This window comes from Paramormyrops kingsleyae, chromosome 17, assembly GCF_048594095.1.
Source record: "Paramormyrops kingsleyae isolate MSU_618 chromosome 17, PKINGS_0.4, whole genome shotgun sequence".
Classification (NCBI taxonomy): domain Eukaryota; kingdom Metazoa; phylum Chordata; class Actinopteri; order Osteoglossiformes; family Mormyridae; genus Paramormyrops; species Paramormyrops kingsleyae.
The window spans coordinates 16173331-16198449 of NC_132813.1; the positions used below are offsets into that span (position 1 = coordinate 16173331).

Consider the following 25119-nt stretch of genomic DNA (forward strand, 5'->3'; position numbering starts at 1 on the left):
TGGCACTCAGCTAGAGGCTATCCGTCACGGCAGCACAGGAAGTCTGGCTGGATAAGAGGCACGCAGTGATGTGGTCAGAGGAGCTGCCTCGCAAAATTAGCCTCCGCAGGGACAGGCGTGCAGCCACAGGGTCCGAGCCGGACACTTTGGGTGAGGGAATGCTTGCATGGTGGTATGCTAATGACATGCTAATGCCGTCACCCACGTAGCGTTGGAGAAAATGAGAAAATGATTTATGCCATTCGGACTCTGAGCCCGGGGTGTGTTGGGTTTGTGCGGCAGGGATTCAGGCAGACGGATGGGCTCAATTTACAGTCTCAGGGATGTGGTGGGGGGGCCTTTCCCTGTACGAGACCACTGTCCCCACTAGCCTCAGGGTGAAATCCCTTGGGAGCCTCCATTTATCTTACTGAGTTTGTACGCACAGCTCGGCACGCTGGGCGTCCAGTTAGACAGCAGACTGGACCCTAAACGTCTTGGCCATGCCAGAGCACTGACTAAGTCAGGCTGTGCTGGACAGACGTGGGCTGCTTTGCCAGCAGGGCCCCGTTTGCCCTGTGTAATTGCGTGTTGTGGGGTGCGGGAGCAGCACCATAGCCTCACACCCACAGGGAAGTGCGTTTGATTCTGCCCGTGTTTCCTCTGGGTGTTCTCATTGTCCACACTGCACGGACCTGTGTTTTAGAGACTGGTGTGTGCTTGGATATTCTCAGCAAAGTATTGTTAAGTATAGACCAGTAGGCGGTGCAGTGGTTAATAATTGAAGTAGAAAGTGAAGGTTTGTTCAACAGAAGTCTGTTTAGGTCCATTAGCCCTGTCGCATTAGCAGCACAGGGTCTGTGCCTGCGCGGGACCCTCCTGTCGCATTAGCAGGCCTTCATGCCAGTGCTGCTGCTTCTCCTCCTTGTTGATTCAGTTGCCTAACAGACTGTGTTTGTGGCCGGGCAGAGAACCCCCCTCACCCAATCCACTCCACAGAACTCTAATAATCCCATCAAGCCCACGGCGTTCCACGGAAAAATAAAAGCCTCATTAATTAATGCACGACAACGTGGCTTCGGGGGCCTGCGGAAGGGGGGAAGGCGGGGGGTAATGGAAGCCAGCCGACCCTTCCTTTCAAAAGGTAACACCGATCTCCAGAATTGGATAATGGAGGGAGGATGAGATCAAAAATGGTGGGGAGGCGAGATCAAAGGCTGCTCTGGGTCTCTGCGGCACTTAGGGATGCGATTCGGAGAAGCGGGAGGCAGAAACGCCAAGCCAGGCGTGCGTCAGAGCCCCCCCTGACCCCCCTGCTGGAGCGTTATTGCAGTAGCCTGGCTTGTTTGGAATTTCTCTAGGCAGAAGATGTATGCCTAAAAGTGTTTGTTTTATAAATGGGTGGTTTAAAGCACTGAGCCGGTTTGGTACAACTACCAAAGACCCGGTCAGAGGGTCCGCCACGGACTCCCGGACTCGGGTCAGAACAGGCCGCTCATCGGCTCCGTTTGTGCTTTTTATGCACATTTTTAGCTTGGGGGCGGCTGCTGGACTTCAGGGACCTTGTTCATTGTGCATCTCCTCTCCTCCAATTGGTGGGGGGGAGCCGTCATGGGTGGGTCATTATCCCCCAGCTGATGTCCACGTGGTCCTCAACTCAGGATGTCAGAATGAATAACCATGTAGCTGGGGAGGGGGGTATTTTCTCAGCTGGAAACATATTGCTACATCCCTAGCAAACATCTCTCTGACTCATCAAAGCTCATATTTTCATCTGCCCCCCTTCAACTCATGGGAAAACTCACAGTACAGCCCTGGGGGGAGAGTATAACACTGTTAGGCCTGTTATTAAATCTGGAGGCTGACCCCCCCAGTGGCTCTGACCCAGTAATGGGGGAGGCGCCTGCTCGGGGGGGCTCAGCGCAGCTTCTCATCCCTGTGTACATTTTTCCGGAGGCCTGCTCTGACTCTCACATTTTCTTGTGCGCCTGTGTTCTTCCCCTGAACCTCTTTCCACAGAAACACCAAGGAGGGAAGCAGGCAGAATCCACTTCACAACAAACCATGAGCCGTAACCGAGGCACATCCTGCCCCCCCACTTTCACAGATGGTTGCTGACACATTCCTGTCACACACACCTGAGCTGCCGATCAGTTTCCTCATCCAGAAATGCGACTGCCGACCGCGTGTCTGTTTGCGTGATTTTTACTCTGACACTTCCTCTGTCTCTCTTCTGTCTCTTAGTCTCTGCCCGTAAACTCAGCGCCTCTCACTGGCGGATGCAGAAAATTGTGCAGGAGTCCATGGACAGCTCTGATGATGAATTTTTTGATGCTAGAGGTAAATGCCGCCGCTTTTTTCTTGTCCCTGCTTGGCAAGGTTGTAGCCACTGGGTGTGACCAATGGGTGTGGCCAGTGGGGCTTGGCCACTGGGTGTGACCAATGGGTGTGGCCAGTGGGGCTTGGCCACTGGGTGTGACCAATGGGTGTGGCCAGTGGGACATGGTCAGTAGATGTGGCCTCTTGCGATCCAAGGTCACCACCTTCTTCACCACCTGGACATCCAGTGATATGGAAGAAGATTTACATCTAAGGTAATCATAAAAAAATGAATTAATAAAATGAATTGCAAATTCAAAATCTTATTTGTAATTCCATAACTTGACCTCTATGCAAAGATTTTGCAAGTACATTTCTACTGTGACATTTAGGACAACATATTCGCACTTTCAATTTCCACTGCACATGTCACACTCGAGGTTTACAGATTCTCATTTTATGAGAGTAGTTTAGACAGTTTGTTGCCACTTAAGTGCAATTGATTTGTAGGCATAGGTAAACCTGGAGTACTAATCACCTCGTTAAAGTTTTCACTTCATTGTCAACGTAAACCAGAAGCAGCACATTTTGTTGGCATATCATTGAACCCAGTTTATTTAGTTATCCAAGATTCCAGTCATAAATTAATTTTTACTATAATAAATCCGATTTTCATTCCATATTTAAGTGGGTTGTGGTGTCTACATTGCAGAGCATGTGAGCGGAGCGTGAGCGGTTTTTTTATTAAGGCTGGAGCGGTCGCTCTGTCTCGCTACAATTTCGCTCCGAAACCACTATGACTCTGAGGCGCGCCCAAATTTACCCAGAATTCATCTGTACAATTATCAAGACTGTCACACAAATTGGCCGAGATGGAATTCGCAAAGTATTTCACAAAGGAAACTGATAGGTCATACAAGTGTACTATTCTTATCAAACAAATAGATGACAATAATGTAGAGCAAGAACAATTAATGTGGTGAGTATAGATTCACTTTGGAATCTAAAAAGACCTTTCTCGGAAACATGAGAGTGTGCTACGCGAACACACAGAGTCCAGAACAAAACGTGAGCAAGTTTTATATGGTAGCATATCAAGTCTATAAAGCAAATAAAAGTATAAAAGCATATAAAGTAAATATTGGTAATCAAATAAATTAGTCATTCAAAGTATGTCTAATAGGATTTTTTAAATTCACGTAACGCTGCCAGTTAAATTGTATTTTATAGAGAGAGAGACGCAGCAGAAGCATCAACAGAAAAAAATTGAGGAATTTAAAACGTCGATGCTTAGCCTGTATATCCTTTAGGCTATTAAGCTCACTGATTCCTTTATTTTTAAGCCTATTTTTGTGTGGAATGCCATTGCCAAACCTTTCCGTTGTTGCCTATATATATGTTGTTTAAAAATATTTTCTGTTTTCTGTTATGAGTGCCGTTGCTCACATTTCTTCGGTTTGTTGCCTAACATTTGTTAGGCATGCAGATTATTTGTCCCTCTTAAATTATAGCGAGCGTGGAGCGATTTGAGTGGAGCGGGAGGAAATTTTACTGTTCGCTCATCAGAATTTGACAACAATTAATTTTTTTGTCAAAACCCATTTGTCACAGGCAACGTAACATTTTTTCACGTAACTAGTGATTCGTAAAAGTAGTACTGAAGATGTAATTGCATAATCACACCTTGAACATCGTAAACTCCTAGATTCTATACTTGTAAAATTAGGCTTGCACTTGTGCAGTTTCGCCGGCAGGCACAGGTCCACATTAGCAGCTTTAAGTATGATTTGCATTTCATGAAATTACGAGATCTTCACATCATTTAAGTACAATCACTTTAAATTTATGTCCATACTGCCATCTCCACCAACTCTCCAAGTCGTCTCCCAAGTGCAGCTGCACACCCAAGGACACGTTTGGCTGTTTGAGTCTGTCTTGTTTGGGGGGCTGATCGCCTGTCTGGTAATGGAAAGACACACCCCAGGGTGTGTGGAGGGTGTGGCACCAGCTGCTCTTTTTACCTGTCGTGAATTCCTGGATCTCCCGCCCCCACCCAATGACTGCACCCCCTTTCAGGCTTGTGGGGTAATTTATATGCCTGTTCATGTTAGGTGGCACCAGCAGGTAGCGTGGCGGTACAAGTCAGTTTGTTTAGTATGACTGGTGTTGGATGCTCGGAGGGCCTGACCTTCTGCAGCGTGGCTGGGCTACCAGGCCCCGCTGTGTCCTCATGAGCTCAGAGCTCCCAGCGCTGACTTTGATGCTTGTTTGTGATAAACTTGGTTACTGATGTGATTGCTGTGGAGCTGGGGGCTACTTGGGAAATAAATTATTTTTTTTGGATCAGTTCGAGACGACACACCTTATAAAATAAATGTTAAAGCTGATTACACAAATTCCAGAGCATCTCCTGCTGGAATATAAGCAGACTGGGGACAGCCAGGCCTGTTCATACCTACTGTCACTGTCACTCACGGAAGGCCAGCGTCCCAGGTGACCATCTCCTGGTGGTACAAACGTTTTACAGACTCACTGAGCACTGATTTAGCCTGAGGGAAACATTACACATAGCTTGGATCGAACCATGTCTATGTCTTTTTTTTTTTTAAATTTAAAAAAAAAAAGCTGATTTGATAAGCCAGGCCTGACCAAAGGAGAGGCAGACCCACCGAGCTCTTCAGCGTTATCTTTGCTTGCTCAAGGAGCTGTCGACTTTCCTCAAGGAATCGATATTTCTAATTTTCTTAAAAGTGAACATTTTCTTCGGTGCTATAAAAACAATGCCGGGAATAAATTAGGAGATGGCTTTAGCATCAGACTAATTAATGAAGAGTAGGATAAGCTCTGATTCGGTCTGCTTTTGTCTTCTGTCTTTGATTGCTGCTGAAATAGGAAGAGTTTTTAGGAAGAAGGATCCCATCTTAAAGGAAGTGTCAGTCTGCAATGTGCAGAATCCCAAAATAAATATCGGAAAAGTGTGAGAGGAACAGCCTGGGGGCCAGACAGCAGCACCGGCTTGTTTTGTAACGCTTTTGGTGATCAAAGTGGGTGTCAGGCTTTGTTCCGGTTATCCATTTAGAATGATTATTATCGCTTGGAGCCGTGGCGTTTTCCATGAGAAGAGCGCACAGTTGCATCGCCATGGCAACCGGAGACCCTGGGCAGACAGGTAAGCCAGTTAATGACACCCAGCTGCCCCTTGTTAGCTCCCGTTGCCGGTTAGGCTGTTTAGGCTGCTGGCTGGGGGGGGGTGAGGAGGGAGACAGGACCCATGAAGACATCTTTTATTATTTTATTTGTTTAATCAGGCTGATCCATGTCAGGGGGGACACTATGAGCTACTTCAGCTTTTACTAACTACCTTAAAACCGAAAGGCTCCTGCACTTGGCTAAATAGTTCAGCTCTTCTTGTGCCTTGACTGAAAGACTCATCCAGCTGTTTCACATTAACATTAGTGACACGTGCATGATTATAGGAGACTGACCAATCAGCACACAGCCAGAACTCAGTGCTAAAGTGAAAGGTCCTTTTAATTGAAATGGTAGCTTACAAATCCTGTCCTGGCTCAAAATATCCTCCCTGACATGGATTATCTGCTCACCCTAACTTAATCCTTGTTGTCCCAGGTCAGTGTCGCGCCATATCGTCTCATGTAGAATGTTTACCTTTGCTGTGTTAAATCATGAGTCTTTTAATGATTAGATTTATGCATAGTGTAGCCCCAGCATGTCCCAGCATGCCCCTCGTGCAGTAAATAGCCCTTGTTGTGTTGTTGATGTTTACATTTCCTTATTGTCACGCGTGTGTTTGCCTGTGTCTTGTGTGCACCCGGTCCAGCCTGTGTGTGTTCAGCTTACGTGAATATCCCACAATGTACGCATCGTACAGTTGCGTGTCTGACAACATTGTGTTTCCTGAGTGTAATTGGTTCGGTGCTTGTTGGGTGCCTGATGTAGCCCATTTAATGGCTGCGAATAAAGTGCGTGTTCTCCCCAGCAAGCGAGTCTCCGTGTCTTTCTCTGCTCCCGCGACGCTTCGGTCTGCCCGGCGCCACAATATTTTATGTATCCATATATGTATTAAGGTTTGGCAGCTCTGTCTGTTTGTTTGGGGTGACGTCAAGCGCCGCTGTTTTGTTAGCTAGACCATGAAGCGCTATTTTGTGAAACAGCTGATGTTTAAACAGTTTGTCTTTCTGCAGAAAGTGATTAAATGGGCCGCCGTCGTGGCTGGGTAATGAATCAGCAGTCAGCTTAGCTGAGTGAGGGCGGGTTCCGACAGAATCGCTGCAGACAATTAGCCCTGCTCATTTCCCGGAAATGTCAGAATAAGTGTGATGTTTTGTCATGCTTAAAGAGTTCTGCAAGTTATTTTAAAAATCTTTCTTTAAAATGGACACGGCAGCTGAAAATAATGGTATCGCTCTAACTCGTGCCCACGGGCCGCGCGTCTTTTGGGGGGGCTGACATGCTTTGCCTGCGTGGACGTGTTTGCAGTCTTGCCGCAGATTCTGACAGTGCTTAGCATGTTGGCACACGCACATGTGTACACGCTCCCGCGCCTGAGCCCGACACATAACACCTCCGTCCCAGCCTCTGACATCAGCTGTTATTGGAGTTTGTCAGGAATATCTTGAGTGAACTGTGCTGTTTGGGCTAAAAAGACAGCAACGTGCGTGTGTGTGTGTGTGTGTGTGTGTGTCTGTGAGTTTATGTCTGTCTGTCTGTGCATCTGTCTGTCTGTCTGTGTGTTTATGTCTGTCTGTCTGTGTGTATGTCTGTGTTTTTATGTGTGTATATGTATGTGTGCCTTTGTGTTTGTGTGTGTGTCTCTCTCTGTCTGTCTGTCTGTCTCTCTCTGTCTCTGCATCCGCACCCTGGTGAGAGAATTCCGGGATTTAAACATTTGTGGTCCGGTTCAGACAAGCCATGCTGAGTCAGTGTGAAGAGCTTTAAACTGCTGTCTTTCTGCCCAGAGGGTGGGGTGACACCCTGATGACATGAGCGCCTGTGCAGATGAACCCTGTACATCCCTCTTGCCAAACAGCTCATAATGCTCCGCCTCGGCCTTCCAGCTGCCCCCTCCCAGCTCGGCACAGAGATGTGCTTTTAACACTTAGGCATTCTCCCCCATCCCACCTCCCTGCTAAAGCTGTGTCAGACTGTGTAGAGCGCCCCCTCCTGGTTAGCACACTGTGCCGCAACTCCTACAGAACTTCTGTCCTCAGATCAACAGAAGGGCAGTGTGTAGCTCAGTGGGCTGGGAATCTGTCCAGAAGGTTGTTGGTTCGAATCCCGTGCCTGGCAGACTAATAATCTCACCATAGGGCTTCGGAATCACTCTCCACCCAAGTTTCCTCACTTTTACGTTGCTTTAGACTAAAGCAGCAGCTACATAAATAAACGTAAATGTTAGCTTTTAGCTTCCGAAGGCACTTGTGTTCCCTTATAGATGCGAAACATGACATACACTAATAGCCCGGCGTAATATGTAACGGCGCACAACAGAGAACCCAGTCTGAATTATTAAATTGTCGGTTTTGAATGCGTAGGTTTTGTTGTCATTTTGTTTGATACCTGATGGCCAGCACCAGAGCTCGGCTAAGCTTGCCGAAATTTAAGTGAGTGCAGCCCCACCCCATCCACATAGGGTCTCTCAGAGCCCCCAAGGAAGCCTGTGTCTAACCTCCGCCCTTCTCTCCTGAAAGATCACTGCTGTACTGTGGTTCCATCGAAGGAGGTGCTGTTACAGTAGACAGACCGTGTAGCAGACTTGGGCTCTTGTTCCCGGTTCCCACTGTGAGATCTTGATTCCGGGCTGACCGAGAAAATTAATAGAGAGCCAAGGATGGGGGTCACCCTGTGCATGGCTCAAGGGGCTCGGTGTCCCAGGTGAATACTAGGGGGGTGGGGGGTTTATCTGGGAGGGAGAGTGGCACACTAAACGACAATCACAGCTCTGCTAATTGCTAATGGCCTTCCAGGCTACTCACACTGTACACAAATCCTCTAAACTCACCTGGATAGGAGATGACAGGTAGGGAGACGCGGCTCTGGCAATAATAACCTCAATCAGGAGCAGAAAAGCACCTTATTTACCGGGAATTTGCTGGGTATTTACCCTGTTTATTGCTGCTGCCATTCTACTGCCTTCCTGAATGTGCTGTTATTCTCCAACATCTGGATAATCTCTTGTTGTCATGTAGCTTTAGCATTCCTTCATGTCCTTCCAGGGGCGGGGGGGGGGGGCATAGAGCCAGGCTGAGCAGCATTAGACACAGGCCAACATCAGCAAGGAAGGGGGGCAGAGCACTTTGGCGAGCGGCCACCCCCACTCTGAGCAGAGCCGCATGGGCTTTCACTTATCTCTCTGTGATTGATGTCCCCCCCGCTGCTGAGCGAATGCCGTGTCATGCTGACATAAACATTTTAGCCAGAAAGGCACACCGGCCGAACATGCGGGTCTTTAATCCCTGCAGGGGGCGCAGTCACTCTTAGTGCTGAATGCCATGGGACCGGCTGCCTCCATGCGAAATCGTGGGGCACGTTTACCAGCCATGGGGCCGTGGGACCGGCCGCCCCCATGCCACACCGCGGGGCACGTTTACCAGCCGCTGGGCCCTGCGACCGGCCGCCCCCATGCCACACCGCGGGGCACGTTTACCAGCCATGGGGCCGTGGGACCGGCCGCCCCCATGCCACACCGCGGGGCACTTTTACCAGCCATGGGGCCGTGGGACCGGCCGCCCCCATGCCACACCGCGGGGCACGTTTACCAGCCATGGGGCCGTGGGACCGGCCGCCCCCATGCCACACCGCGGGGCACGTTCACAGGTCCACTTTGTCCTCAGGTTTGCAGACTGTTGGTATATTTTTAGATAAGTTGCTCTTCTGGTAAAATATACAGTATACCTAGAACATTCTAGAGTAATTCAGGTTAAGGACCTTAAAGGGCCTCTCCTGAGAAATAACCTAGCAGTGTTATATCGTTATCTGATAACTGTTTAAGTAGAAATATGAAGTAATATATTTTTAAAATAACATGTTCCTTGAAGAACATGTTCTCGCTTTTTAAAGCTATTTTTATGTATACTTCATTCTTTGGTGGGGGTGGGGGGGGTGCATTTCTGTAGTTCTCTGAGAGCATGGGTCATTTGGCAGCTGCTGGTGAGGCCGTTTCTAAACCAGCCAATAGGAAGACAATGTGAGAGACTGGAAGCAGCTGAGTGGCTGTTTCCTGAATGGAGACCACGCCCCTTAGCCAGCCGACGACTTCACCAGAATATTCACCCTAACCCGTTTACATCTTTCAGAGCTCGGTCACACGGCTTTCATAAGCTGGATTTTATTAAACGCCGGACGACCTGGGAAATACGATCATCCTTCTTGGGCCCCCAGGGCTGGTGTTGCCCCCTCCAATTACCCCTCCTCCATTACATTTGCGGATGCTGTTATTACCAGTCATCTCAAACATTAAATTGCTGGCTTTTTTATCCAGCGTTATTTAATTGTTTTCCTCCTGGGCTCAGTTAGCGAGTCCACATTAAAAATGCGTGTAGATAAGTGTGCGCACACACAACCAGACACAGACTTTATCAGTTTGTAACAAAAACCTCCAATACCTCTTTGTTTGTAGAAGTCCTCATAGCATCATTTTTTCTGTGTGGGTGTGGCCACAGGGTGTCCTGATTTTGGAGGGTGACCAGGGCAGTTGGCAGGGTGTTCGAGACCCAGCTGAGGGTGTTTCCAAGGGGCCGTCCCTGACCTGCCATGACCTGGGTGTTCATCTTCTGCCCGGGTGCTTTGGGATTCGCTCGTGTTTGTGGGACATCCTGGAGAGGCACCCTGACAGCCCGCTCTACCCCAAGCACCTGACCCAGGCCGCTAGGGCTTCTGAGAGGAGGCATGAGCCCCAGATCGAGGCCCCACTGCCTCTCTTGCGGAGGTCTGGCCGCCTGCAGCGATTCTCTCCCCCTCATTTATCTTTCTACTCCTCAATGTACATTTTTGTGTGCCTGTGTAAGCTCACTGTGCTGTTTGCCGCCTGTCAGCATATCCCAGCACTCTGCCTCTGCCTCTTGAATGCTATTCAAGTGCTTTTATGTTTCCTGGAGCTGGAAGCAGACTGGGGGGGACTTGTGCGATTGAAGCGGCCACATGCTGCCCGCTTGCGTGCCCGTAATGCATGGAGGAGCTCGATTCCGCTTCCCATGACTCCTGAGGCAGATCGGTCTGATTGCCTGTCAGGATTTTTCCAGACGCAGTTCTTCTCTGGTCTCGTTGATGTCGGGCTGGCTCTGTGTTGCGGAGCGTACTGGACCGGAGCGGGTCTTGGTTTCTCAGTGTCCAGCCTCCGTATCTCCATGTGAATCGGCTCCGTCAGCCCTGAAACAGGATATCTGCGATTGCCGCGTATTACTGCGGTAACGGCAGAGGGCTCACCGCTGTGCCAATCTTCCTGGCACTCCGCAGCACGCAGATAGATTACAGCACCGGGCTTGTGTCCCCACTGCCTGCTTATGGGGGGGGAGCTTATAAGTTCAATGGCTCCCTGCCATGGCGGGGGGGGGGAGAAGGGAATGCACCAGCGGCGGGGGGCAGACAGCCCAGCCGGCCCGTTTCCAGTTAAGGGAACTGGGCAGCAGGCTGACCCACAGTGTTTATGTTACCCTGTTACCCTGAATAAACGTTACGGGGGGTTTTAATTATATTCATCCACCCGGCGCTTACCCTCACGATTCCCTTCCAGAAGTTGAAGGATCATTTTCCTTGTAGGAATAAATATAATATGGGACTCAGTGGATCTTGTGAAACTGTACATAATCGGCAGCTACTGGGGGGGACATGGAGACTGGAGTCTATTTAAATAAGCGCATTGGCTCCTTTCTGTGTGTTTTTCCTAATTACGCACCATTGCTGTGTGATAACGGCAGCATTGTGCCTGTGGGGGGGGGGAGGCTGTCCGTCACGCCTGAGAAGGCCGCAGGTGTGAGACAGGTCAGGTATGCATGTTCCCGCTTCCACTCGCCGATCCTGCGCAGTGCTGCCCCCAGCTGGCTGTCATAAGTCGGTGCTTAACCTTTAAATCCAAAATGGCCTTGAGTCAGCAATCGGCCGTGTGTGTTACAGAGATGCAGCGTGACGCCGGCCCTGCTTTATGTATCGATTGCCCGTTAGCTTAACGTGCTGTCACAGTCACGTGGCGATCATCGATCGCAGCTCCGTTTTATGCTGAACGAGATCAGCGAGATGATTCAAAAAAGAGAGAAACATTTTGCCATTGATCTAATTATGTGCAGGACAGGCTGTGGGTAAAATAAGCCAGTCTTAAGACAGCGGTAAGGAATGACATCATTGCTAGCAGGTATTTGTCTCGGGGAAGTATGACGTGTGCTATCCTTCATTTGTGTGGTGGAAGGCAGGCCGTCTTCACCAGTCCTGGGGAGCCTGCAGAAGGAAGAGGGAAGAGCCAGCTTGTGTGGAATTAGCTGCTCATTAAAGAGGGTTCTGGAAGATTCTGCATGGAGCCTTTAAATAAGCATAAAAGACAGCTGACACACCAGCCAATGGTGACCCTGGGAACATGTCCCCATTCTGACCCCCTGGTCTCTGTATTCCTCCATCTCCCTCTCTCTGGGTAATCCATCTGCCTCCGGTCGCAATTTTGCTCCAAACCTGTAGGAGGCACTCTGAGTGGTTCACTCACATGCGTGCTTGTCCTTCCCTGCAGGCCTTCACCCCATCCCTACTTTTCTTCTCCACTTTAAACAGATCCCCCACCCCGGAGGGGGACTGACTCCGCTCCCCTCTGCCCTGCGTGCCCTGTGGATCCTCTTCCTGCCTCATGACTCATCACTTCATTATTTGTTTTTAAATTCTTCCTAACGAGTGAGAGAGTGTGTGGGCTTCGCAGGTGCAGCAGGCAATGCATGTGTGCGCATGCCTGGTAATAGTGCATGTTTCGCTCTGCCGTGAGCGTGTCGGCGTGACTGAACCGAGTGGGAAGGCAGCCCCAGGGTGTCACTCAGCCACCCCCCCCCCCCAGCGCAGATCGTGACAGCCTGGGTATATTACCCAGCGGTGGCCTGACGCGGCGAGGGCTGCTGTGTGGGGTTGCCCCCGGGCCGATCTTTGATCCGCGGATAAAGGACTCGGTTTGGCGGTCGCCATGCACGGCCCCGTGACCTTGCAGGCTGCTCACACTGAGATGAGCGAGGTATGCGGTTTGATTCATGCCCTGCTGCATCCCTTATGTGTCCTCATCTCTCCCCGGCCGAGCAGATGTCCCAGAGGGAAAGAGCGCCATCCTCCTCGGAATGAGCCAGTGGAATTCCAACGACCTGGTGGAGCAGATCGAAAGCCTGGGCCACATGGACCCGAGCCAAGGTAGCGGGCCCTGGGGCCCAGAGCCGCATGCTGAACTGCATGCGCAACACATACGCATAACATGCACTCGCAATATACATGTGCAACACACACATGCGCAACACACTAATGCAACATACACATGTGACATATACGTGCGACATGCATGCACAACCTACACACACACAGAGAAAGCAGTGATTTATAAACCTCTCCTAAGATCATCACACATTGACAATCACACTGTCCCTCACGGTCCCACATGGTCATTCACGATCACACGGCTCCTCATGGTCAGTCAGGTTTCCTCACGGTCCCTCACAGTCTCTGTCCCTCGCACACACAGCAGCCCTGGTCATCCCTCTCATTTCCTCATGCAGGTGCACATGCCAGCACAGCTAACGAGCCCCTGTTTGTTATCGCAAGATCGTCCTTTAATATTTCGCAGCTTATCGCATCTGCATTCTGGGTAATATCTGTTTGTTTTCTCTGCTAAATGCCAACAAGAGCGTGACTCACATGCCAGCTACACCATGCAGCACGTTGTTTAATGCACAGAGAGACGTGGCGATTCAGGGGTGTCCCCTGGGCATGCAGCTGAAGTAACACTCCTTCGGGAACACAAGTGTCCGTCTGTGCGTTGATTTTCAAAGCTCTTCTCTCTTATGTGGTTTCTTATGGAAAATGGAAGCTCATGAATCACCTAAATGAATATGTCTGCATTGTGAGTCACCTCCAGTGCCCACAAATCAAATGAAAAACAGTCATAACAAACATGACTTTTTGGTGTTCGTCTTTTCTCACATTTTTCTCTTTTTGTTTGCGTGTGTACTGCAGTCTGGTTAAAGTAAAGATATCATTCCCCTTTCTTAAATAGAGTTCCCAGGATGTTAATCCCCAAAGGGCCACTCATTTAATCTGTGAGAGACCCTGCAAGGAATCCCATCCAGCCCCTTCCTGATTGAGGTCAGCTGGGCAAATCAAGTCATGTGACATGGGGTTGGCCTCGGAACTGTGTCTTTATTTAAGGATTACAGCTGGGCTTGAAGGCAAGTAGGAAAGGATAATGTTGTTTTGGTGGGGTAGGAGGTGGTCAAGGAAATCCAGAAAGTGTACTGGGGCAAAGTCTGGCAAACAATCTGGACTATGACTATGGACTATGGTGCTTTGAGTGTGGGCCGTGAGTATGGTGCTTTGAGTGCTGGCCGTGAGTATGGTGCTTTGAGTGCGGGCCGTGAGTATGGTGCTTTGAGTGCGGGCCGTGAGTATGGTGCTTTGACTGCTGGCCGTGAGTATGGTGCTTTGAGTGCGGGCCGTGAGTATGGTGCTTTGAGTGCGGGCCGTGAGTATGGTGCTTTGAGTGCGGGCCGTGAGTATGGTGCTTTGAGTGTGGGCCGTGAGTATGGTGCTTTGAGTGTGGGCCGTGAGTATGGTGCTTTGAGTGCTGGCCGTGAGTATGGTGCTTTGAGTATGGGCCGTGAATATGGTGCTTTGACTGCTGGCCGTGAGTATGGTGCTTTGAGTGCGGGCCGTGAGTATGGTGCTTTGAGTGCGGGCCATGAGTATGGTGCTTTGAGTATGGTGCTTTGAGTGTGGGCCGTGAGTATGGTGCTTTGAGTGTGGGCCGTGAGTATGGTACTTTGAGTATGGTGCTTTGAGTGCGGGCCATGAGTATGGTGCTTTGAGTATGGTGCTTTGAGTGTGGGCCGTGAGTATGGTGCTTTGAGTGTGGGCCGTGAGTATGGTACTTTGAGTATGGTGCTTTGAGTGTGGGCCATGAGTATGGTACTTTGAGTATGGTACTTTGAGTGTGAGCCATCAAAGCTGATGGAGTCAGCACCAGCCCCCAGCTACTGCTGAATACGGCTTATTAATTAATGTGCAAAATGTATCAGTCACGTGTGTATGGCAGTGACCAGCAGCGCTTTGCGTGTCTGATAAGGGCAGGCTGTGCTCTCTGATTCCTCCTCTTTTTTGGGGGGGGGTGGATCTGAGGAAGATTTGACTCCCCGTCTCGGTCAATAATCACACATTTTTATTATTATGTATTTGCAAAAAACAATTAGATTTTACATCTATTCATCTGGCTGTGATCCAAAGCGACTCACACGGTCGTCATGGTACAGTGCAATTAACACAAACAAGTGGGAATGAAAACATTCATTACCATTTTTTAATCATGCTGCTGAATTTCCGGTTTTACTGTCACTGTGCTGTGCGCTGATTCATTCCGGCCTTTTAAGTGAGGGTGGCTGGAGATCACATCCATGGCACACCAGGGTGGGAGATCAGGAAGGAGGATGTGGTGTCTGTTAAAACTGGGAGAGGATGGAGGAGCCCCTGGGACGTCTGCTCTCCCCAGCGAGCAGAAATTTCCTCCAGAAATTTTTCCAGGAACAACGAGCGACAGGAGGCATGAGCGTGTGACCTCAGCAAGTCCATAAACTCACTTCATCACCTCCATGGTATCTGCCTTCATTTAGACAATTATTTAATTAAGTGAGGGAACCAAATTAATGTCAGATTAAAAGAAGCTGGTCTTTACTGATCCCTATTATGGATCTGCGATTAGGCAGTAAGTAGCAATCTCACGTTCCTTCCTCCTGAGAACAACAAGCTAATTCTGGGTGGATGTGAAGTTCTGAGTGTATGCTGTAGGGGAATCAGGTTCTGAGCCCTATGTTTGGATCTGAATAATGCTACAATTATTGCGAGGTTTCTGCCTGCCCATGGTGCTGACACAGCAGAGGGGATTATCATCCACAGGAAAGCGTAAAAGAAAGGAAGGATTAAGGGATTTAGGGAGCGGCCAGCAGGGGGCGCAGGGCGGTGGGACCCAGTGGGTGGGGTCAAAGCCAGCCAGGGGAAATCCGATGGCGTGGGGGATCCTCATGGATGTGACAGGGGACCAGTATGACCCCCCCCCCCCACTGCCTTTCAGGGAATTGTCATGCTGCTGATAGCGTGAAATCCGGGGTCCTCCTCACATGGCTGCCCGTCGCGTGCCTGCTTTCTCCTCTCTCCCGGCCCACAATGCATTGTTTCCGTGGGTGCTGGGCCCGCGTGTATCCCCTCCTTTGCATATCCTCACACCCTGAAGCGTTTCGTCTGTCATCTGCCTCCTACCACCACCCTCGTCCCGCTCCATCGGGGGGTAGTGAGTGACCCTGTGGGCCTTCGGTGTCCATGTGTCAGTTTGCCACTATTCCCTGTGGTGCCGAAAAGAGCTGGCTGACGCCTCTGATCCTCTGTTGGCCTGGGACATGGCGTGAAGTTAGCATACCCGCGGGAGCGCTGCTGCCTCCGCCACCGCATCGGGGTGGGCGTGTCGCGGTGCTTGCCAAGGGACAAGCAGCCCTGCCGGTAAACGACCAAAGGGACAAGCAGCCCTGCCGGTAAACAACCAAAGGGACAAGCAGCCCTGCCGGTAAACAACCAAAGGGGCAAGCGGCTTGTTGGCTTTGCAGGAATCACTTATTTTTAAACATAAATCAACATTTTGGACATAAAACATGCCCCCCCTGTAAGATTATCCCTCCCAGGGTCGTGTGTACATGGCTGTTGTGTTAATATGAAAGGGTCACGGGTCCAACAGCTGGAGCTTCGAACTAGACTCTCTCTCTCTCTCTCTCTCTCTCTCTCTCTGTCTTAGACCCAGACTCTTTCCCTCTCTCCATCCTTATAGCCCCAGCTTCTCTCTCTCCCTCTCTCCATCCTTATAGCCCCAGCTTCTCTCTTTCCCTCTCTCCATCCTTATAGACCAGCTTCTCTCTTTCCCTCTCTCCATCCTTATAGACCCAGCTTCTCTCTCTCCCTCTCTCCATCCTTATAGACCCAGCTTCTCTTTCCCTCTCTCCATCCTTATAGACCCAGCTTCTCTTTCCCTCTCTCCATCCTTATAGACCCAGCTTCTCTCTCCCTCTCTCCATCCTTATAGACCCAGCTTCTCTCTCCCTCTCTCCATCCTTATAGACCCAGCTTCTCTTTCCCTCTCTCCATCCTTATAGACCCAGCTTCTCTCTCTCTCTCTCTCTCTCCATCCTTATAGACCCAGCTTCTCTCTCCCTCTCTCCATCCTTATAGACCCAGCTTCTCTTTCCCTCTCTCCATCCTTATAGACCCAGCTTCTCTTTCCCTCTCTCCATCCTTATAGACCCAGCTTCTCTCTCCCTCTCTCCATCCTTATAGACCCAGCTTCTCTTTCCCTCTCTCCATCCTTATAGACCCAGCTTCTCTCTCTCTCTCTCCCTCTCTCCATCCTTATAGACCCAGCTTCTCTCTCCCTCTCTCCATCCTTACTGGTTGTGCCAGTGTGGTCTGCTCACTCCCATTCTGACAGTGGGGATTCGCAAGGGTCACAATGCTGCGATCTTGCAGGTACACACAGTCCCCACAGACAACAATGGGAAATGAAGTATATGCCTGGCATAATTCTTGGACGTGCCTCTCAGTTTTGGCTCTGAAAGTAGCAAGTTTCCTGATTAATTCAGGCTTCCAGGGTTCATGTGAATTATAGTGTTTAAGCTCAAATTTCAATTTCATTTTGGTTCTGTTTCATTTGTGGGAACAAATTAGGCAAGCCACTATGGAGATCGGCACGTCCTGCTAGGGCAAGAGGCACAGTAGTCCTGGATCCTATCCCAGAATCCACAGGGCTCAAGGCAGGGGCCATCCTGAGGTACACAAACTAATTTGAAAACACTCATTTACAAACACTTCCTAAGTGTATACAAACAACAGCACAGGAGAGCATTTGGTACTTGGGATACACATCCCCCATCCCCCTGCCTCCTACAGCCCCGTGTAAGGCTGCCTTGAAATGTGTTCAGCGATGGAGAAGCTGGAAGCAACATGCGGAGGCAAGTGGCATGTGGGGGGGAGGCGAGGGGCTGGCGGTTCAAGGTGGGGAGACGAGCGGCTCGCGGTCGGTAAGAGAGCGGCTCGCGGTCTGTAAGAGGGCGGTTCGCGGTCGGTAAGAGGGCGGCTCGCGGTCGGTAAGAGGGCGGCTCGCGGTCGGTAAGAGGGCGGCTCGCAGTCAGAAGGAGAGCGGCTCGCGGTCGGTGGGAGGACGGCTTGCGGTCGGTGGGAGGACGGCTCGCGGTCAGAAGGAGAGCGGCTCGCGGTCGGCAAGAGGGTGGCTCGCGGTCGGTAAGAGGGCGGCTCGCGGTCGGTAGGAGGGCGGCTCATGGTCGGTAGGCGCGTTGGGAGCAAGTGTGTGGGTATTTCTGAACATTCACATGTGTCTGTTTTCACACTTGTGACAACGTGACACAGGAAATATTCACTCCCCATGTCAGGGTCTCTGGTCTTCAGCAGGATTCCCACCAAAAGCGTATTAAGTCAAGGAGTGTGATGTTTACAATGACACCCTTCTAGGGCACTGGCATGACACAGCACCGGTACAGCGGTGATGCCACCACAGAGAGAGACTATGGCGGGTTTGGGAAAAACCTAGATCCAGACCTGTGTGTGGGGGATGCCCCCCCTGAACAGCTCCGGTGGGAGGGGATCCCTGATCTGCGCTGTGATCTCTAGCCGGCAGCCGTGATCCCCATAAATGGCCCCGTTCAGCTGAGGCTGAGAGGAAAATTAACCCTGAGTTGTGAGTCTGTGAATAGCTTGAGAAAACCTCTTATATCATACCATACCACCAGGGGGATGGAGGGGGCTGAGGTGAGCCGTACCACCAGGGGGAGATGGAGGGGGCCGAGGTGAGCCGTACCACCAGGGGGAGATGGAGGGGGCCGAGGTGAGCCGTACCACCAGGGGGAGATGGAGGGGGCCGAGGTGGGCCGTACCAACAGGCACAGAGACGGAAGGGGCCAAACTGAGCCGTACCACCAGGGGGAGATGGTGGGAGCTGAGTCAGACCCTACCACTAGGGGGAGACGGCAGGGGCCGATGTGAGCCGTACCTCCAGGGGGAGATGGTGGGAGCTGAGGCGAACCACAGCACCAGGTGAGAGAAGTCGGGGGCCGAGACAGGGAATACCACCAAAGAGAAACTCTCTTAATCTAACAAGATATACAGGTATTTTCAAGATGCTCTCCTTCTCAGCCCCCCTAAGCCAACTTGATTTTCTTTTTACCCATTTTGATAAAAACACCACCAGACCTGCAGAGGCATCTGGTCACTCAGGGCGTCACACCCTGTTACACCACATGGGGCGCCATCCAGCAGTAATGGCAGGAGCCAGTGGCATACTAAATAGGATGATGTTAGCATTTAGCAGCTGGAAGCGTGGATCCAAGCAGCAGTGTTAGGCTCTTAGCATCATATTGGTGAGTTTGCGGCGTTCGAGTCGTGACCATTTAGTTGCTTTTAATTTCACATACATGCCCCCACCCCCTTGTATTGCTGCATTGGGCTTCAGTCTAGGCAGAAACGTAAAGCATTTATTTATTTCTGTTTTTAATTATCTGCGTGAAAGTGTGAAATACCCGGCTGGGAATCACGCTACAGCGACCCACAGGGAGCCACGCAGCTCTTAATTATGATTCCCGGCAGAGCCGCTCGTCCATCCTGTGGGGGAGGGGGTCTTCCGGCATAGGGAGACCCGAGCAGCCGCCCCCCGATGGTGTAGGCAGACCCGAGCAGCCGCCCCCCGATGGTGTAGGCAGACCCGAGCAGCCGCCCCCCGATGGTGTAGGCAGACCCGAGCAGCCGCCCCCCGATGGTGTAGGCAGACCCGAGCAGCCGCCGCCCGATGGTGTAGGCAGACCCGAGCAGCCGCCCCCCGATGGTGTAGGCAGACCCGAGCAGCCGCCCCCCGATGGTGTAGGCAGACCCGAGCAGCCGCCCCCCGATGGTGTAGGCAGACCCGAGCAGCCGCCCCCCGATGGTGTAGGCTGGCCGCTGCCACCACCCAGCACCCAGTAACCGCCACTCTGCTCCCTGTCAGCCTTGCATTATAACCCATTTTGCCGGGAGGTGGGTGATGTGTCCTCTGTGTAAAGCTCTTCTTTCCTGGAACATGTGATCAGGATCCTCGGATCAATGTGAAGGAATTTCTGGATCGATAGCCGCAGGTTCCTGCACCCTGGAAGTGCTACTTGTGATGGATCTGGAGGAATTATCAGTGGCTATTGGTGCCAAGCTGTCATGCTAACACCTTTTTACCTTCTGCCCTGCCCCCTGCTCTTTGTCCCACCCAGATGCCCTGTACCGTCTGGGCCGGCCCCGCTGTGCCCCCCAGGGCAGCATCGACGGTCTGGAGGATCTGGAGGTAAACATCCAAACCACTTTAGTTAAAAACTGCAACAGCAACACCTGCTTGAGATTTTGTGAAATATTAACATTACATATTTTATAAAATTTGGCACACGTACTGTCAGAATACTGTTCTTACCTTCTGTACATGCCCCCCCCCCCCAGAAGAAATGCAAGACTCACGTGCTGCTGCTGGTGATCCACGGTGGGAACATCCTGGACACGGCGGGCAGCAGCCTGGGCTCCAAGGCGGGCGACACGGGCACGCTGGCCGGCGTGCTGGAGAGGGTGGCCAGGGCCCACTTCCAGGCGGCCGCGGACCACGTGACTGTCAGGCTGGTGGCGGGGCCAGCCGCCTGCGCCGAGGCCTTCTCCCTGGTCTCACAGTGAGTCGGGGGGGCGGGGGGGCGCGTCCCGAGTCCGAAGTTTTAGCCTCGTTCTCGTGCCTTTGGTGGTGCGGCTCTTCTGTTCTTTTTGAAGTCAAAACCGGTTAAATATACATTTTTGATGAGTTTTATCAGAGTGTGACCCCCACAGGTGAGCCTTTCATATCTCAGCCCAGCTCTGTGTGATGAGGATCTCTGCCCCCCCCCCAAACCAGGCTTTGATATCTTCAAAGCTCTTTGGTGAGCCCCAACGGTCCAACGCCGGCAGACATAGGTGGGGGCCCTGCCTCCACATCCCTGCACCCCCCACATTACTGCAGGCACCAGTCTGCATCTCAGTGCCCCCCCCCCCGCCAGGCCCCAGCAACAAAAGCATTACGTCACAGACACGCTTGTGAGTGGCTAATGCTAATGAGGGGGTGAATCCTTTCGGATGGTGTGTCGAAGGATTCTTTGCCACCTTCCAGTGAGCAGGAGTCGCAGTACTCCTCAACCAGCTGAAACGCTGAGCTCTAAACCGCCACAGATGACGGGAGCCGTTTATGGAGGACAGAGCAGCCCGACACTCGGGAGGTTTCCGTGACCTGCTTTCTTACGCCGTGTTCCAGCCTTGCCGTCACGCTTATGGGGCTCGGCTCGGGGCTGGGCGGGAGGCGGGCAGCTTCTCCATGGCGACAGCCTCAGCATCTGCAGTTGGGCCCCAGTTTGGCAGGTAGAGGCTTTAGCTGATGGCTGCCAAGTCGAAACACAGCCAGATACGGGCTGGTCTCAGTTGTGATAGAGGGACACCCTCCTCCTGAAGTGAAGAGCCCTTACGGGGACCCTCTCTGCCTGATAGTTACTTGCCATCGATTGTGTTTCGTCAGGATGTGTCGTCCTCGGTCCGTGTCGGGAAACCAGCTGCCTGAAGTGTATCGGGAGTCAGCAGCCCTTCATGTCTGGACTTTTTCTACAGCCTCTTGTATGGTGCTTGTAGGGTACTTTCCGGCGTTTTCCAACCATGGGGGTGGCCACCCCTTCCCTGGCTCTCTGCCAGCATGACTCCTGTGCCTGTACCTTGGTGGGGGGCAGCGAGGCCGCGTGACCCTCAAATGCCGAGTTGTTTTCAAAGTAATGGAAGGAAAAAGTAATTGGTGCACCTCATACGGGGGCGGGCCATACCGGATCCTTAGGGGAGAGCGGCACAGGCCTGGGAAACGCAGGCTAAGGCAGTCAGGGCCGTTTGCTTCGCGCTGCTCCAGTATCCTCCTCATCATCATTACAGATCTTACTGTGTTCAGCATTCCTGATGTTTTCAGCCCTGCCTTCACAGGGACGTTTGCCTTCCTCATCTAGGCAACCAATCAAATAGGGTTTGTCTGCAAAGAGCATTTAACCCTGGGTTTGTGATGCCCCAGAAGTCTGTGGGTGTGAAAGACAACGCATTTTTGAGTGTGTGTGTGTGTGTGTGTGTGTGTGTGTGTGTGTGTGTGCAAGCGTGTGTGAATTCACTCCACAGTGATCCAGCCTCAGCAGGGTGTAAACATCATAACCCGTCTCGGTCTGCATTGTCCCAGATCTGTTTGCTACACTAATAAATCTAGCACCGGCCACAGACGGCCTCCCACAGTGCTGCAGAACCGAATCCCTGCCTAATCTATTACACTGAGCCTTACTCGCTGGCTGCTGCATTGTGGGTAATCAGTCCTTCACTGCCGTTCTCAGCCAGGTTTTGGCCGTGTCCCTGTGCATTCTGGGATTTTGTGTACTATCCCAATGTCCTTGCATCCCCCCAGCCTGAACCCATACAGCTACGATGAGAGCTGTGTCTCCAGCAGTGTGGACCACCTCCCCCTGGCTGCGCTGCCCCTACTGGCCATCGCCTCGCCCCGCTACCAGGATGCCGTGGCCACCATCATCGCCCGTGCCAACCAGATCTACCAGGCCTTCCTGCAGTCAGAGGAAGGGCAGGGCTTCTCTGGCCAGGTGAGGCGCCGACATTAAAAATAAGTGACTGCAAACCAAAAACTAAAAATGTCATAAGTGTTTTGTCTGCTTGCTTATGGTCAAGGTTAGGGCTGGGTAGGTTGTCAGTATTGGGATAAGGGTTTACGCCATAGAAAAGAATGGAGAGTCCCCACAAAGATATAGATACCTAGTCGTGTGTGTGTGTGTGTGTGTGTGTGTGTGTGTGTGTGTGTAATGCACTGATTGTTATTCTCCAGTACATGTGTTTCTGACACCTGTTTCAGCCGAAGCCGCGAGTGGCGGCTCCAGTCAGACGGCTGAGGCCGCATGTTCATTTCAGCCTTGGCAGGCAGCCAGGCCTGTACAGTGCCGCTAAGGCCTTGGTATTGATCGGCCCGGCCAAGGGGCACCGGGGGTGAACAGGAAGACTGCGCTCATACTGCTAAAGGTTTACATCTGGGAGCTTGACTTTTAAAAACGTGGGGCAGTGTGGGCTTGTGGGGAGGGGGGCACCGATTTACCCTCCGATGAGAGTCGTGCGTCAGCACCCAAGGTTGTATTACGCTTATTCATTTAGCCGCTGTTTTACTCCAAAGTGACGTATGTCTGGCTCTGAGCGCAGCCACTTTGCCACACATTGCTTCCTCGCTTCAGTCACAGCGATTTTACAGTCACTGAGGTCTTTTAATAAAAAAACTAATGCAGCTGAACCTATCCATCTCTCGTTCGTCCATCCATCCATCCATCCATCCATTTTCAGCACCTGCTAATGTTTCTCTGGGGCTAAAGAAGGCAGCGGGAGGTTGAACCCACTTGATCTTGCCTGGTTTCCATACTGCTTCCTGTTGCCCTGAAGCCCACTGAGATGCAGGTTCACCCTCGCGCTGTGGTGCATTACGGCGAACCCCAGCAGAAACCATCCCAGCAGCAAACTGTTCTCCTCTCTACCCGGGTGTTAGCTGAGACCAGAAGGCTTGCCCTGTGGGATCCCTCCCCGCCCCCAGTTTGTGTGCTTGAACTGTGCTCTTCCACCCCCACCCTTGCACTAGGTGTGTCTGATGGCCGACTGTGTTGGGGGGGTCCTGTGCTTCGACGCTCTCTGCTTCAGCAGCCAGCGACACGGCAGTCCCAGTGACGTCAGCAGGAACAACAGCATGGAGAGCCTGAAGGTGAGGGAGGGGCTCTGCCACACTCACTCCAATACCTCCCTCCATCGATCGGACAAGGCACTCGCCCGTCCCGCGTTTGTAAGCGGGAAACAGGAAACAGGAAGCGTGAGTCACAGATAGGGTTTTGGTGCTTTATAAAGATCCTTCTTTCCGTGCCGCCGCCCTCAGTATATCCTGAGCAGTACGCCCTCAGTACGCATCCAGACCCCTGCTGGTGTTAGCCGGCGTGCACATGTGTCGCTAACAGCGGCTCTCTTCGTGCCCCCTACCCTCAACCTGCAGGATGAGCCCCCTGCACGTGGAGAGCCCAGCTGTAGCCTGAGCGCCAGCAAGCGTCTCAGCAAGAGCAACATCGACATCTCGGCCCCCGGCAGCAGAGCCCCCCCCAAGAAACCACTGACCCGCAAGCAGAGTGACTCGTACAACAGAGGCGACTCCAGCACCTTCTTCAGCAGGCAAGTGACCCCCCCCCTACCCGTGCATTCAACACAATGGCGGCCTTCCCTCTCATACATTCTCTGCCCCCCGAGATCAATAAACTCTGAAGATTATCGATGAGTTATAATAAGTGTTTTAAAAATTGTAAGCCGTTTTTACGTTTTAAATATACAATAAAAATCGTAGCTTCTCCTTCCTTGTCAGTCGTTCTTTTGGGAGGATTTGATTTAATTTAGATTTATTTAATATCTGAGTTATTAATGTCATTAAAATCTGTCCTGGGCAGTTAAAGAAGCAGCACAGAGACTGCTGGTTCCAAACAGCCACAGTGAGCAGTGTGGAGTGATGAGTGTGGAGTGAGCAGTAAGGAGTGATGAGTGTGAAGTGAGAGTGTCTAGTGAGGAGTGAGCAGTGAAGAGTGAAGACTGTGGAGTGCAAAGGAGCAGTGAAGAGTGAACAGCAGGGAGTGAGGAGTGAAATATGTGGAGTAAGGAATGAGCAGGAGGGAGTGAGGAGTGAAGACTGGAGTGAGGAGTGAGCAGTGAGGAGTTAGAATGAGCACTGAGGAGTGAGCAGTGTGGATTGAGTATGAAGAATAAGCAGTGTGGAGTGAGAGTGAGGAGTGAGCTGTGGCAAATGAGGAGTGAGCCCTGTGGAGTGAAAATATATAGTATGGAGTGAGAGAGGAATGTGGAGTGAGGAGTGAACAGCATGGAGTGAGAGTACATAGTGAGGAATGAGAAGTATAGAGTAACAGTGAAGGCTGAGAGTGAGCAGTGAGGAATGAACAGCAGGGAGTGAGGAGTGAAATATGTGGAGTAAGGAATGAGCAGGAGGGAGTGAGGAGTGAAGACTGGAGTGAGGAGTGAGCAGTGAGGAGTTAGAATGAGCACCGAGGAGTGAGCAGTGTGGATTGAGTATGAAGAATAAGCAGTGTGGAGTGAGAGTGAGGAGTGAGCTGTGGCAAATGAGGAGTGAGCCCTGTGGAGTGAAAATATATAGTATGGAGTGAGAGAGGAATGTGGAGTGAGGAGTGAACAGCATGGAGTGAGAGTACATAGTGAGGAATGAGAAGTATAGAGTAACAGTGAAGGCTGAGAGTGAGCAGTGAGGAATGAACAGTAGGCAGTGTGGAGTGAGCAGTGTGCAGTGAGAAATGTCATATCAGGTCCCCAAACTATTCCCCACAATGAGCACTGTTTCCTTCTGCTGCGCCCCATATTGGCAGCCATCGCCTGTTGTATGTCTTGTGCTTTATCAGGTTAATTAGCTGGAGTTTAAACATCTATTCATGCGCTCACACATTT

The 25119-nt window shown here is 51.3% G+C and overlaps 1 protein-coding gene across 7 annotated transcripts in view; it reads left to right on the forward strand.

The window, feature by feature from the left end:
• The window catches only part of pitpnm3 (PITPNM family member 3), a 51304-nt gene that overhangs the window by 8637 nt on the left and 17548 nt on the right, over positions 1 to 25119 (forward strand). For 2 of the 7 annotated variants that reach the window (XM_072701103.1, XM_072701105.1), the window contains exons 2-8: positions 2224 to 2319; positions 12580 to 12684; positions 19818 to 19888; positions 20038 to 20258; positions 22034 to 22223; positions 23255 to 23479; positions 23657 to 23829. In XM_072701103.1, coding sequence (XP_072557204.1) covers positions 2224 to 2319; positions 12580 to 12684; positions 19818 to 19888; positions 20038 to 20258; positions 22034 to 22223; positions 23255 to 23479; positions 23657 to 23829 — 1081 coding nt within the window. The remainder of the gene's footprint in view (positions 1 to 2223; positions 2320 to 12579; positions 12685 to 19817; positions 19889 to 20037; positions 20259 to 22033; positions 22224 to 23254; positions 23480 to 23656; positions 23830 to 25119) is intronic. The other 5 variants (XM_023818114.2, XM_023818117.2, XM_023818116.2 and 2 more) reach the window with 3 other exon arrangements.